At 36.5% G+C, this 13,943-nt stretch overlaps 1 protein-coding gene across 14 annotated transcripts in view; it reads right to left on the reverse strand.

Annotated features, from left to right (window-relative positions):
• The window catches only part of TRPS1 (transcriptional repressor GATA binding 1), a 261,462-nt gene that overhangs the window by 184,534 nt on the left and 62,985 nt on the right, over positions 1-13,943 (reverse strand). For all 14 annotated transcript variants that reach the window (XM_055313978.1, XM_055313984.1, XM_055313988.1 and 11 more), the window contains one exon: positions 11,237-12,366. In XM_055313978.1, coding sequence (XP_055169953.1) covers positions 11,237-12,366 — 1,130 coding nt within the window. The remainder of the gene's footprint in view (positions 1-11,236; positions 12,367-13,943) is intronic.

Consider the following 13,943-nt stretch of genomic DNA (forward strand, 5'->3'; position numbering starts at 1 on the left):
AACAAAGTTCCCCAGGTGACACACAGAGGCCAGTATCTACAGACTACATTAATAGATATATTGTGATTCTAAAGAACTTAATGAACACACTCGCAAGGCACCCCCCACCCGAATTAATGCAACACAGGAGATGCCCTTAGTAGCTTTGTTATTCAGAATCTGAAGATTGGGGGTATAACAACTATTAATGAAAAGAGTAAAGCTTGACAATTAAGTAGTAAACTGCTAAACTGCTCAATCTTTCAGGCCATTGAGCACAACTAGGTAAAGCAGAAAAGGCAATTTGCTACATAGGGCCCTAGAGACCAGGGAGAAAGCAGCTCTTCTTTCTCCCTGCAGTATCAGTTTTAAATAAACGATAGAAAATATTTTAAAAAGACATCATTACTTTCAAAAGCTTAGAGCCATATAAACTCTTTCAAAACCTCCACTAACATCCAGAGCAGTGTTTTTCCAACTCTAGCATGCATAGGAATCACCTGGAAATCTTGCTGAACTCCAGATTCGGATTCTGGAAGTCTGGAGTGGTACCCAATATTCTGTATTTCTTACAAAACCCCACGTGATTCTGATGCTGTTGGTGCCCAGACCACACCTTAAATAGCAAGAATCATGAAGCCACAGTCAGAAAGAATTTCAAGATGGGTATTGGTTAGTTTGGAGTATACTTACTCTCAGCACTTGAAAGAACATTTTCAAATGAATTCTTTATGATGACCAACATCATCTTCCCTGGGAAAGCACATACATTACCCACCTCTGAGAGTCAACAGAACAGCTTTGGAAGTTTAAACTACAAATGTAACATTGTCAAACATAATCCTTAAACAGTAATTCATCTTTTTTAAAAAAAATTCATTGGGGATCATCTTTCACTATTTTTAGTGCTAGGCCATTTATATAATTGTCCTTCAACAATCACACAAAGTACATATTCCCGCCCCTACTTCATGGGAAAGAATCTGAAGCACAGGTAAGTCAATTCACATAAAATAATATGGAGGACATGATACAGTATTTAGCACTTGTCCACCAGTCCTCCTTCATGCATGCTGTTTGGTAGCTGATGCAATGCTACTAGCTTATTCAGGAATTAGCTCCTGAAACATGTACATATATTCTCTGACATGTGTCATTATCTCAATAGTTACTGAAAAGACCTTCAACATAATGCCATATCCCCTAAAAATAAAAATAGATTAGTTTAATCTCGAGTATATGAAACATTACAGAAGAATAAAAGTTTAGTCATCATGAAAATACATTACTTCGGACTTATCTCTGACCTACAAAAATGAATTTCATTTTTATCAGCATTAGTATGAAAACCTCAAAGAAGTTCAAGGACTCTTTCTTGTATTTCCCAAGATCCACGCACTCAACCATGAAGACATTCTAAATGATTCAACTCAAGAGTAAACCTAGCACCCTCTGAGCTACTCCAAATCTCTTTTTGTTCCAAGAACTTTTCCACATTGCCTTTTATTAAAATTCTGTGTATATCCTGCTTTACAGTTATAACTGCCTTAAGATCAAGATCAAAGTTCACACATCTGTGTATCCAGCCCTACTCAGAACATCCAATAGTAAATGAAACCTTAGTAACAAAAGGGGTAAACCACCACAGCAACTGTGGATGTTTAGGATGCTGGGTTTAATATGTAGGCTCATGGAGCAGCAGAGAAATATTAAGAAAAAGTACACAGATATTTCATAGATGGTGTATTTTGAGTGGCTTTTCTGAATATGCTCTTCGTTATTTAAAAACTCCTAAAACTTCTGGCTACATTTAGCCAAACTTCTTTTCAATACAAATACATGCTTTGCATTAACTTAAATCTTATATTCTCCTGTCAAAGGGATAATAAACACTCTCTTCATGCTACCTAAGGAAAAAAAGACATCATTTTGTAGATCTCCCTAACACAGGATTGCCAGATAAAACACAATGACAACTTGAATGTCAGTGTAAAAAAACAAATATTTGAGTGCAAATATGTCCCATGCAATATCTGGGATATACTTACACAAAATTAGGATGTCTCGTGTAATATTATAGATAACAAGGACATGAATCAAAGACATTTGACAGAAAAGCTAAATCATACGTTGCCTCCAGAGAAAACTATAAGCTGCCTAACAAAAGACCAAACTACTTAATTTTTCCGTGAGAAAATTTCTGGGAGAAAAGATGTTTTACTCCTTATGCTATTTAACAGAATTTTCACGTGCTATAAAAACGCATTTATGTCAGATCCATCCAGATTTTAACGTACAGAGGCCTGAGCAGTAGTGTTTCACATTCATTAGCGGAGATTAAACATTACTTTCAAAATTCATAAAGGGCTGAGATTTTCTAGATCTTAGAAAAAGATCAGCTAAAAGACGCTTCTCTATCGTTACCTTATTCTGGTAATACTTCTATATTTCTATTTTCATAATAAACCAGCCCACAGTATATGTGAAGTCAGCTCTGAGTGATGCTTTTTCTCCTCTAAATGTAAACTTCCAGAGATTTCTGCCAGCATTTGAAAAGCTCTCTACCAAACAGCTGTACTTCTTAACCACTGAAATCTGTTTCTTCTTCAAAGACTAAACAGAACATTGAAGTAAATGAGCAAATCATAAATATGAATCAATTAAGCTTTGAAAGGTATTTTTTGGTAATTATGGATTCTAACACAGACAAATTACTACAGAAAAAGAGTAATTGAAGGCGATTTAATTTAAATAAAGATCAATAAATCTGGTATCTAATAAAATTAGTCATTATTTTAATAAATATGTTTTTAAAAAGATTTTATTTGTTTACTTATTGAGAGAGACAGTGAAAGAGAGCACAAGCAGGAAGGAGAGGGAGGAGCAAGCTCCTTGTGGGGAGCCAAATGCAGGCAGATCTCAGAATCCTGGGACCATGATCTGAGCCAAAGGCAGACACTTAATTGGCTGAGCTGCCCAGACACCCCTGGAATACACATTTTGCTAGTATAAAGTCCTCTAACATGTGGCAGTTGAGATTATGGACACTGGAAAATAAGGGAATGAAAAGCTGGTGAAGAGATTATCTGAGGGATAAAGACAACAACAACAACAAAAAAAAAAGGAATTACAGGTGAATAACCAGATCGATCAACTTTTAAAAGCTGGAAGTATAATAATATTTAACCTTAGTTAAGTGCAGAGGAGCAGTCTACAAAATATAAGATAAACTGAACTATGAGTAAGATTCCATTCAATCCACTCATTTTGGATTTTTTAAAAAAGATTTTATTTATTTATTCATGAGAGACACACAGAGAGAAGCAGAGACATAGATAGGCAGAGGGAGAAGTGGGCTCCCTGCGGGGAGCCCATTTGTGGGACTCAATCCCCAAACCCTGAGCCGAAGGTAGACACTCAAACACTGAGCCACCCAGGCATCCCTCATCTTGGATTTTTAGAGCTGAAATAATCTGATTAGTGTTTACTCACTTGGAGTAACTGGGTTTTTTAAAGGAAGCATGGGTTCATTTCATTTTCAAGTGGTAGAAGAAAATATGACTGTCATAGATCTCAAAAATTTTACTTTATAATTCACTTATTCACTTTCAAAAATATATATATATATCCCTTACCAAATGTTCAAAATAGGAAGACAACCCTCTCTATAAAATAGAAAGATTTGGGAAATGATTTCTATGAACTGATATGAATCAGAAATCATGGCTAAACTATCCGAAATTCTACTAATGTATACAAATAAAGGTAGTGTCAATTGTGGGTTATTTTCTTGAAGGATTGTAGTATCTTGGGTAATGTTCTGTGTCACAATAGGAATTCTCAACTTGAACTATTAGGTCCATTTCAAAGTACTACAGGCAACTGATTTATTAGGTATTGTTTAAAAGAACATGTCACATAACATACACAAATCTAAATGTAACCATCATGGCCCTCACTTTTTGAGAAACTCTGCTAATGCACTTTGTACTTGGCTTTTTCAGATGTGTTGATAATTAAGTGCTTATCCTAAAATCTCTTCTTCAGAATTAGCAGAGCACACAGTCCATGCTCTCTTCTGTGCTCTTCTAAGGTAGAGATTAAGCAGTAGCTACCTTGATTTGACAAGGAATCCAATGTTATATCCTTCAGCCTGAGTTATGTATTTTACGTCTAGAAGATTGAAACATTGTTTAAAAATTTTTAAAGGGACTCACAAATTTCCAATTGGACAGGTGCTTGTCATCACAGGTACTACCAAAAAATATGTCCATGTTTTTTCACATTCTAGATAACAAGCAGGTAGACAATGATAAGGATTTTTAAGTAGTTATTTACTCATAAGGGGGCTTGAGAACTTATTCAAATATTTATTGGGCTTCTGTACTGATGCAAATTGATGTTCCATTTTCATTTTAAAATGTTATCATATGTTAGTCATACACACATTCTACATATATGTGTGTATGAATAAACATATATACACATTCACATTTAGGCTTACAAAAAACAAAAACTGGAACATAATCATAGAACATGATTATATACAAATAAAAATATATACATATCTTCTATGTGTGTTGTGTATATACAGAGAGATCCATGTATGTATATATGTGTGTGTATATAGTTTTATATATATATATCTAGAAGAGAGAGATAGAGAAGATTATATTTATGGTATAGTTTCATATAGGTACATGAATGTATATGAATACATATGGTATATATGTGAATACACAAATGCACACATATAATGAATATATGTATACAGTTTTGTTTTGCTCGGTTTTGAACTTACATAAAATGGTATCCAGCTACAAAGTCTTCAAATTGTTTTTATTCAGGCAAAATTATACTTACAAGGTTCACCTATTGTTCAACTGTCATTTACTCAAATTCACTACTGTGTAATATTCCACTGTGTAAAAATCTACAAATTATTTAATGACAATAGCTATTATTATCAGTTGGGTTTTTCTTTTTTGAGAGAGAGAGGGCATGCATGTGTGCAAGGAGGGTGGAAGGGGTAGAAGGAGAGAGAGAGAATCTTAAGCAGGCTCCATGCCCAGCACAGAGCCCAACACATGGCTCAATCTCACCACCCTGAGATCATGATCTGAGCTAAAATCAAAAGTCTGACGCATAACTGGCTGAGCCCCCCAGGTACCCCTGCTGTTTCTGTTTTTGATTTTTGCTTAGGGTGTGCTGCTTTCAAAAACTATTGTGAACGTTTTTGCACAGGTTTCCAAGTATACTCGTGAAAGAAATTTTCTTCTGAGGAGTATAATTACATTTCCATTGGGAAGATGAGTATCTGATATTGCCAGAACTTGCCAATTCACTTTATGCAGTCATATGTATTGATCATATTTACCCTTTATAAATTTTTTTGAATCTATATTTTCAGAGATAGAGTGATCTTTTTTCTTTGGTTAGCATTTGCCTTGTATAACTTCATCTATTCTTTTTTGTTTCTAAGGCCCAACTTAATTACATCAAGCCAAAGGATATATTCTGAATGATACTGTTTTTCTGAAATCTGTTTCTTTTTGGTTTATTACCTGTCAATTTTTCTAAGTATTTTATATCTGCATGAAAAGCATGTGAATTCTCTAAATTGCTGGATACACAATTGATATATTTTTATTAAATCAAGTATAATTTGCTGTCCTAATGTTTTATGTTTTGATTTTTTTTTTTTTTTTCTGGGATGCTTGGGTGCCCCAGCAGTTGAGCATCTGCCTTTGGCTCAGGTCATGATCCCGGGGTCCTGCGACTGAGTCCCTGCATCAGGGTCTCTAAAGGGAGCCTGCTTCTCCCTCTGCCTGTATCTCTGCCTCTCTCTGTGTGTCTCTCATGAATAAACAAAAAATCTTAGAAAATTTTTTTCTGTTCAACCTTTAATAAGAAAATTTTCTTAAAATCTATTACTATGAATGTGGTTTGTCATATTTTCTGTGTAGTTGTCAATTTTTGTTTATAGATAGACTTGTTTACCTTGAATATATATATTTAGAATTATTAGATCTCCCTCAAGAAGTGAATTTGTATTGACTCTTATTATGTATTGAATTTTCCCTGCTATGCTTTTTGTCTTAAAATCTAAATTATATGAGATTAATAATGCTATCTCAATATTCCTTTGGTTTATATTGCCTATAACTCAAGTCTACTTTTTTGTTACAAACTTTCTATAGCCTTATAGTTAGAGTGTGTATCCTATAAACAGCTCAGAGTTGAATTTTCTTTTTTAGTAAGTCAGACAATACCTTTTAAGTGGAAAGTTTAATCCATCCAGGTTCATTCAGATTTTTGATAGTCTTTTTTTTTAAGCATCTTACTTTTAAAACTTTATTTACCTATTTATAAATTTTCCCATGTATCCTCCCTTGCTGTTCTTTTTTTTTTATAAAATAGAATATTATTTTGTTGTTCCATTCTTCTCTAGAGCTTCAGAAGTTACATACCCATTTCTATTCTTTCACCGGTTATCCTTAAAAGTTTCCAAGTATGTATAGCAAAGCCTCACTAACTCCAAACAAACAATTTAAGGGCATTAAAGCAACTTATTTCTAATCATTTTCCCTACAAACATACATAATTGTGTTACCCAAGACCTTACTTAGTCTGTCTCTTTTTAAATGTATAAGTAAGGCAGGCTACGGTTGTTTAGATTTATACCCACAGTTTCCTGGTTTTTGCCTCTATGAAAATAACTTTGCTTTTTCTTAGAAGATAATTTTCACAAGTAGGCAATTCTAGGTTGACTATTTTTGTAGGGTTTTTTCCTTCGAAACTTTGAAGAATCTCTCCCTCTTCAGTTTCCATTATTGCTGATAAAATTCTGCTGTTAACCTAATTCATATTTTCTAAGTAGCTAGTATGTTGTTTATCTCTAGGGGCTCTAAAAGAACCTCTCTGGCATTCTCATTTTTACTACAATGTGTCTATGACTGAATTTATTTGCATATATCTCTGTTCAGTATAAGCTATGCTTTTTGTATCTGTGTACTTATGTCTTTCACTTTTCAGTTCTGGAAATCTTCTGCCATTATCTCCTCAAATACTATTTGCCCAACCTCCATTCTCTATATTCTTTTCTTCTGGGACTCCAATTAGATGAAGGTTAAAACAGCTTATTACATTTCTATAACTTACTATTTTTGATACTTTCCATTTCCTTCCCCTCTTTTAAATATTCTGGCTAATGTCTTCAGATTTAACTTCTAGTTAACTCATTTGCCTTCTATTATTTGCAAATCTGTTATTGAGTTTCAATAAGTTTCAATAAGTGCATTTTCTTTTTTTTTTTACGATTTTATTTATTCATGAGAGACATGGAGAGAGAGGCAGAGACATAGGCAGAGGGAGAGAAGCAGGCTCCCTCTGGGGAGCCTGACGTGGGACTTCATCCCAGGACCCCGAGATCATGACCTGAGCCAAAAGTGGATGCTCAACCACTGAGCCACCCAGGTGCCAACCTTTGGCTCAGGCTGCAATCCTGGAGTCCCAGGATCAAGTCACACATTGGGCTCCCCGCATGAATAAGTAAGTAAAATATTAAAAAAAAAAAACCTCCCATTTGTTTCTTTTTTTGAACATTTCTAGTCATTTACAGTCTCATGTAGTTTGATCAATTTGTAAATCTGATTTTCATTTCTTTAAACATTTATTATTTTTTATAACTGAATAGTATTATATTTTTAGAACTTTTTTAGAACTGAGAAATATATTTTTTATAACTTAAAATTTTCCTGAGTATCTAGAGCCATGATTTGCATTTCCTACTGATTTCCCATAGAATGGTTTATATCCCCATCTGTATGGTGAATTTTTGTAATCATGAGCTCACATAAGGTTTACATTATGCCACAGATACCATGGAGGTAAAAATTGGGAGTATTTCATATAGACAAACTTGTGTTTACTTCTAACAGGAGTCAAAGGAGGCTCTGGATGTGGAATCACTTTTCGGCCTTCACGGTGCCAGCTTAAAGTAAAACTCAGATTCAGCAATCTCCCTCTGTCAGTGACGTCAGGCTTAGTCTCTTGACAGACTACAGAGCAATATTGGGATTTGCCTCAGCACCACCTCACACTCCATGTGTGCTGTTCACTTCTCCCTCGTCTGGGTTTAGTCCACTATTGGTGAAGGGAAGATGAGAGAAGCCTCAGCAATTTCTTTAATTCATGGAAGTCTAGCAAGGCATCAAAAAGTATGTTTTATCTATTATATGTTTTGTAAAGAGACAGTATTCCTACTTACTCCAGAAACCTAAGTTATAGCACAGAAAATTTTGATGAGGAGAATAGTAGACAGTCAATTAGGGAATGGGTACACTGTTTAATTAAATAATAAATAACAACAACAACAAAAAAAAAAAAAACAGAATAAACCTGATTCTTCTTGAAAAGGTCCACTAAGTGGAATCCACACCAAGGTTTTCACTCATAACTCTCAATCAATTCTCCTGCTTCTCAGCTGTAGTATTTTTTTATAGTTACCTGATTTCAGATATTTTATAGATCTTAGCTTCTACCTTTATAATACACCATAAGGCTTATATAGAAAACACTCAAAAGCCTAGAATATTCCCTAGTTATAACACAATTATGGAGAAAGCTTCCTAACATGAATAATATGTAAACATAAATTAAACCAGAAAAATATTCTTGTGATATGGTAAACCTGTCCTCTTAAGATTATCTTCAAAATGTAGCATGTACGGAAAATGCTTCAATAGCAGAACAAGTTTTCAGCATCCATAAGGCTATCCAGGACCACACAAATTACAGCAGGTTTTTAAAATAGTGCAGGAGTGGGGTGCCTAGTGGCTCAGTTAGTTAAGTGTCTGCTTTCAGCTCAGGTTATGATCCCAGGGTCCTGGGATATACACCTGCATTGGGCTCCTTGCTCAGTGGAGAGTCTGCTTCTCCTTATCCCTCTGCCCCTCCCCACTGCTTGTGCTGTCAAATATATAAATAAAATCTTTTTAAAAAGTAAATGCAGTAGTATTTTCATGCCCTAGGAACAAGTACTGCTCAATTTTCTCATAAAAAAAAAAAAAAAAACAACGCTAAAAGGTTGACTTAAATTCAAAATGCATAGACAACTGTCATTTGGCATGGAGTCCTGAATCTTCAGAAGGGTTTCAAGACCATATAATAGTCTGAGATTAAACTGTAACTTACCATGGAGATCTTGGCTTATCCTTAACGACTGCAAAGTCAAAAACTCACAGGCATTTCATTTACTTAAAGATCTACTCACTGAGCACTTATTAGCCATTCTGGCACTGTGCTAAATTGTGTGGATACATCAATGAACAGGACAAGACTAGTCTCTTCCCTCTAGAGCTTATTTTCGTTGCTATTAGCTAAACTCTGAGATTATCCAGTAATATTTTCATTCATACTTTGATTTCTTGGGTGGCTTTTTTGCTGTTGTCTAACTAAAGGGTTTAGAAACTGTTTTTCCAGACATGTTTTCAAGCAATGGTCTCAGCTTCCTCAAAAAAGCCACTCATGCAAGTGATCTGGTATCCAGATGTATCAGTGTGTGTGTGTGTGGTGTGGTGTAGCTAAGTTCCTCACGATTAAGGGAAGCCTCCTCTTTCAAAAACAGAGTGGATTACCTAATTTTTATACCACCTAATAAATGTATATGCACACTAGTAAAGTACAAGAGGAAGCTAATGTCTGCTAGCCCAGAAATAAATTAACATGCAGCTAACATCAGAGGAGCCAGAAACACTCACTACAAGTGTGAACACATTTGATTGCAGGACTGTGTCTTTCCTAGGGCTGACCTTATAAATTAAACAGTGTAAATCTCAAGGAAGTGTTTTCTGAACATTTAGATTCACTGTGAACATTAGGATGCCCTTCAAATTAACATCTAACATTATTAGCCTATTGTTGGACATGAACTGCTTCATTATTGGTGGCTGACAAAACCCACACGCTCACACTAACACACAACTTCCAAAAAAAAAAAAAAAATGGGAGGAACAGTTTAAAATCCTGGGATGGGGAAATTAAAATTACTAGATTTTTAAACTAGGATATTGAGTCTACCTAGGGATGAAACATTTTAAAAAGTTAATAAACTCTTCACTTTGATGTTTAGGGGCACAATAACAAGAAAGCACACACTAGGCACTAAGTGATACCTGAATGTGCTGTATGACCAGGATTTTGCTACACTAACTCCTACTCATGCTACCCCACCTCAGTTTAAGTGCTCCATCCTCAGGGAGGCATTTCCTCATCTATCATTTTGGGCTATGTGGTCATTCTATTCAAACACAGTGGTCTCTACTTTATCTGCTATGGCACTCATACTCATAATGATCTATTAATGACTTCCCTACTGAACTCTAAGTTCTGTGTGGGCACAGACTACATTTGTCTTGTTTTCTCCTTTCCCATCAATACCTGGCACAGTGTGTATTTCTGGAGTTAATTCATTAAGGAATGGACACATAAATGAAATGAAAAGATGTATCCTAAACCCATCTTTAGAAAATATGGAAGATTCACTGGGAAAAGTAACACTTTTAAAGAGCATAGGGTGAAAGTGGGAAAAACAAAAACAAAAACAAGAATGTATCCATGTATCCCGTATCTCTGTTGATGGATCTGAAATAACTGAAGTGGCTTTACCTGATCAGAGGAGTAGGCATAGAGAAATCCAATGTCACACATTTTACAGAATTCTCACCTTCAGAATACTATTTCTTTGAGAAACAAGGATGTCACTCAATTTTTTTAAAAGCTGGAAGAATGACCTGTCTCATTTTAAAAGAAAAACAAGCAATGTGTTCTCGAACTGATGGTTCCCAGTTGGAATAGAGAAGAGAACACATTCTAATGGCACCTTTCATTTGGGAGCAGCTCCATCAAAAATTATGGGATGTGGAGTCACTCAGCAAGGACAAACAAATGAATTGTGCTAAACGAGTAAATTCATCAGCATTACCGTTATCACCCCAAATTGTAAAATACACTCAGCAAACAGTTTAAAAACAGGTATGAAGCATAAGAGTAAATGGTCTGAAACAAGTGACCAAATTAAAATCTGCGGTTACCACATCTATAAATACATAATCTGCAGTTTCATGAATGATCTTTTATGTTTACATGTCTCGAAACTTCCCCCAAAAGTCACTGCAATCATTTCCAGTGATTCTTGGATCAGCCCTCTGGATTCTTTCTATCACTTTCTTGGTGATCCCCCCGCACTGTGGCTCACCTGTAGTGTCGGGAAATCTCTTCTTCCACCTGGGTAATGAAATCACATTTGGTACACGAGTGTTCTTTGCTTTCCTTGACAGCCGGTTGCCCATCCGATCCTTGCAGATGATTGGCCTCCTGTTTGACATCCGATGCTTGGGACTCATGAGCGCTCTCATAGTGGAAGATGAGCACATCTACATCAGGAGTGGAGAACGAGCACTGGTGGCACTGGTGTTTGACTCTCGAGCTTCCGGCTGCCCCCGGAGACAAGTGCAAAAGCAAGAGTGCACAGTGGGAACAATTACTTTTTCTACAAGCAAATGGATAAGTAATTTCTCCAAGGTGCTTTTCTGGGCTGCAAAGGCCTCTGGGACAGAATGGACAGTGTTTAATGGTACATTTGTGAATGTTATGGAGCTGCTGATAGTGACGGAGAAGCGGCCCCACTACAATTACATCAGGGCCATGGCTTTTGGAGTATCTAAAGTCACAGAACTGACAATTATAGCTCGTTACCATATTATCCTCTGCTCCCTTGCTGGAGAAGTCCTTCTTTTTAGCCCCACTAGAGCCCTTGTCTGCCTTGGTCATTGGCTCCCCTTCTGCACTTTTGGCTAGATCATTCTGATTAATGACAGAGCCCCTGGAAAGCTTATCATTCAATTCTGGATTAAGGCCGCCTGACTGCGCTCCTCCGTGCTGTTTGCCATAATGTTCTAGCAGTTTAAGTGAGCTAGATGACTCACAGCTGAAACTACAAAATTTACACCAGTAGTAACTGGTGGCCTCTGTACCATTTTGTCTCGAGGAATCAAGGGGCTTGATGGGCACCGAGTAGCCAACAGGAGTGTCATCTCCCGTCTTGACTGTGATCTTGTCCTGCCACTTTCCCAAGTCTCCAGAATCACTGGATCGAAGAGCAGGGATGGATTTGTTAGAGTTTTTCTCTGAAGGTTTTGCACCCTCAGAGGAGGGGAGAGAAGCTTTTATTTTGTTCGGGTGCGTCTGAAGAAAATGTTGTTCTAGTTCAGTCGAGGAGTTGCCCATGTAAGTGAAATTGCAGAATTTACAGCGGAAGTACTTGGTGTTTCCCTGGCAATCTGGTGTTTTCCGTCCAATGCCAATGAATGTTCCACCTGAAGTGACCTGGTATAGAAGAGATGGATGTTACTTGAAAGGTATCATTAATTTAGTGCTTTCTGTAGGAGGGAGGAGGGGACATTGCCAAGTATTCCACATCAAAAAATACAATAGTACTTCTGCTTATTATGAAATCACTTGAATAATCAGAGCCAAAGAAATGCACTCTTCATTTCTCAACAGCTACTCTTTGAGAGGCTCATTATGCTAAACATTTTTGGCCAAAGTAACAGAAAAAGATAAGTAATAAGAGTACTAGAACTAATTCAATGGATTTCATAAAAAAATTTTTTAAAAAAAGGCCAAGAAAACAATTTTTAAGTAAGTAGGTTTTACTACTGTCTCCTTCAAACCACATGCTTGCAGAAGCATCCAAATCACAGGGGATTTCTTCTCATGAAGTTTGGGGTTGCTGTCAAAACCAGAGGCAGTTGCTTAGAGATTACTCAATGCAGACGTTCTCCAAGGAAATCCTCCGCTCAGTTCCTATAGCAATGAGGCTTTGGGCAAAGATGAGGTCTCCCTTTTGGGTAAAATAAAAGTGCTAAAATAAGCACTACAAAATACCTTAAAATTATAGCCCAGGCAGGTACTATTAGACCAAAAATGAAATGAATGCAGTGGACTTGAAGTCCTGGTAAAGAATATCTAATGTAAAGAGTTTACAATGTTTCCCAATCTAGGCTAAAGCAAAAGAAGAAAATTTTCCAGGGCCTCACTTGATGAAGGCTCTGTCTCAGTGGGTCATGGGCATGTGCAAAGGCCAAAATAAAATAATCCCACCACTTTCTATCCAAAATTTTAGAACTCTACAGTATTAGGCCAATGAAAGCATTCAAAAGTCACTTTATATAAAATTCTTTCTCCTTTCTCAGTGTGCACTGCAATGGGGAGCTTAACTAAGCACCACCGAGTAGCCAAAATTCCTGGTTTAAAACAGTTTTTGATACAAATGCTCCAAAAAGGGAGAGATTTCCTCTTCCAACTATCACAGAATTTCTGAATTTTTCTAGCTACCAGATGTAATAGATTAAACACGTGACATAATCATGTTCTGCCTTCTTCAACAGCTGCTCAGAAATGACATGTGTGATCACTGCTCATATCCAAATCACTCCATGAGAAAAGTCTCAAGCATCTCAAAATCATTTAAGAGGCTTTACTTAATATGCAAATAATATTCCTTTAGCACACTGAGAAACACGCTTGTTCCTCTGTTATCAGGACTAGGAATGCAGTCCATGCTACCACTTCAAGAGAGGTTGTGAGCTTGATCAAAAGCCTTAACCTGTCTGGCCAAGAGCTGACTCAGCTGAGGCAACCTTTACATTTGTTTCCAGTATTACAGTTCCAGGAAATGTGCATGAACATAGAGAAACAGCTCAACACTTATTGTAGATTCAGATAATAATTTACAAATGTCTCAAGCCTTTAATCAAAGGATGACAACGTTTCGCTTTTGGTGATGTCTACATTCACCACGGCAAACACAAAGACTTCAGTCTGTCCACAGCAGAGCATCATCTAACCAGAAGGGGAAGAATGGGGCACCCTCCCAGCCAGCAGCCTGACCCTCAGCTGTG

The sequence above is a fragment of the Nyctereutes procyonoides genome, unplaced genomic scaffold (assembly GCF_905146905.1).
Source record: "Nyctereutes procyonoides isolate TBG_1078 unplaced genomic scaffold, NYPRO_anot_genome, whole genome shotgun sequence".
NCBI lineage: Eukaryota > Metazoa > Chordata > Mammalia > Carnivora > Canidae > Nyctereutes > Nyctereutes procyonoides.